Source organism: Erythranthe guttata, chromosome 4 (assembly GCF_056151865.1).
Source record: "Erythranthe guttata isolate IM_541 chromosome 4, IM_541, whole genome shotgun sequence".
NCBI lineage: Eukaryota > Viridiplantae > Streptophyta > Magnoliopsida > Lamiales > Phrymaceae > Erythranthe > Erythranthe guttata.
The window spans coordinates 9,363,169-9,365,263 of NC_142536.1; the positions used below are offsets into that span (position 1 = coordinate 9,363,169).

General features: G+C 33.2%; 1 protein-coding gene across 1 annotated transcript; it reads right to left on the reverse strand.

Annotated features, from left to right (window-relative positions):
• Positions 1-1,422: 1,422 nt before the first annotated feature.
• Positions 1,423-1,890, reverse strand: LOC148771087 (uncharacterized). Its single transcript, XM_088817481.1, has one exon. It carries the CDS (start codon positions 1,888-1,890, stop codon positions 1,423-1,425), a length of 468 nt encoding a protein of 155 aa, XP_088673607.1.
• Positions 1,891-2,095: the final 205 nt, after the last annotated feature.

Below are 2,095 nucleotides of genomic sequence, written 5' to 3' on the forward strand. Positions count from 1 at the left end.
TAATAGTATTAATATTAGTATTAGTAGTCATATTACTATTAATAATAGTATTCTTATTAGTACTAATATTAATATTAATATTAAAATTAATATCAATATAAGTATACGTATCAGTATTAACCAATATTAGTATTGGTATCAGTACTTACCATTATCAATTTAAGTATCAGTATGAGTATCGGCATCGGTATCGGTTTCAGTATCAGTATCAGTATAAGTATCAACATCAGTATCAATTTCAGTATCAGTTTCAGTATTAGTATCAGAATCAGTATCAGTATCAATATCAGTATCAATATCAATATTAGTATTAGTATCAGTATTATTAGTATTAATATCAACATCGCTATCAATATCGGTATCAATAATAGTATCAATATTAATATGAGAATCAATATGATTATGAGTATCAATATTAATATGAGTATCAGTATCAATATTAGATTTAATATCAATATGACTATCAACATCAGTGTCAATGTCAGTATCAGTATCAATTTCAATATCAATATCAGTATTTGCATCAGTATCAGTATTATTATCAATATCAGTTGCAGTATCAGTAAGTATCAGTATAGCTTGTTTATTTATCTACTCTAATAGAATTGTCCTCAAGAGTAGAAATTGTTACCTTCAACACCTTGTTTTCCTCTATGAGAACATGCTTATCCTTTTGAAGACATTTATTTACCTCAAATACTTCGAGCCACTTCCGGTACATTTTTTCATATGTATTTTTAATCTCTTCTAGGGTGGGCTCTTCATCATCACTACTGCTCTCAAAGTTACCTGCAAAAATAAATGATGAAGTCGGACTCTTGTTCTTATCTGAAGATAATTCATCATACCTGAGTTCTGTTGGACAGACTGTTGCAACAGTTCCCTCGGTTCTGCTCATCGAAGTAGTACCACTGAATGCTACAAAGTTAGTGGTTTGGTCTTCTTTGTTATTCTCATCCTCATCACTGTTATCTTTATCACTTCAAACAGTGGTGAGTGACAACCTGTTTTTCTTCAATTTGTTTGTACACTCGGCCTGAATATGTCCAAAATCCATACACTCTCGACATTGTATTCTTCTAGACTTTGTATCATAAGAATAACCATTATTAGACAACTTTTTAAGACTTTGAAGATTAACAGACTTACCTGATTGAGAGGAATTTTCTCAATTTTCAATTTCTTGACGTAGCATTTCAATGTTCTTTGTCATAATTGCTAAGGATTCTTCAATATTAAGGTAGGAAATGTTTGGCCTTGTGAGTTGCCATGGCGAGCTTCAGCTTGGAATGCCACATTCTTCACATTTTTCTTATCTCGGATATTTGCTCTAAAATTCATTTCTTGGGTTTGCAATTTACCCATGAGCTCATCTAGCTTTAGCGTGTTGATATCCCTCACTTCTTCGATTGCTGCAACTCTTTAAGCGAATCTTTCTGGTAATGAACGTAGTGCCTTTTTTACCAACTTTGTTTCCGAGTATTGTTCACCTAGTGCATAAGATTCATTTGAAATATCACACAGTTTAGCGTGAAAATAAACAATCGTCTCGTCCTCCTCCATACGAAGACTTTCAGATCTTGTGGCTAGCATCTGCAGCTTAGATGTTTTAACAGTTAATGTGCCTCCGTACGTCTCTTGTAGGATCTCCCATGCCCTTTTTACTGATATACACGATGATATCAGTTTGAACTGATTGTCACCAACGCCACTGAAAATTGAGTTTATCGCCCTTGAGTTGTAACTGGCAAGTAATATCTCTTCATTAATCCATTTTCCTTCTGGTTTTACTGTCTCCATACCATCTGTTCCTTTAGCCATGGGCGGGGTCCAACCAGTCACGATAGCAAGCCAGGCTCGTTCATCAGCAGACTTGATAAACATCTTCATCTTCGATTTCCAGTAAGACTAATTTGATCCATCTAGGAGAGGTGGTTGTTGATTGTAGATTATACACTCAATACATTTACTTTACGTGGATCTTTTGTTTAAATTTAATTATATTTGTGATTTAATTAATTGATTTTGTGTTTTATAGGTGAAAATGAGAATTAGGTGTCCATGAAGGAAAAAGTATCAAAAAGAAAGGAAAAAG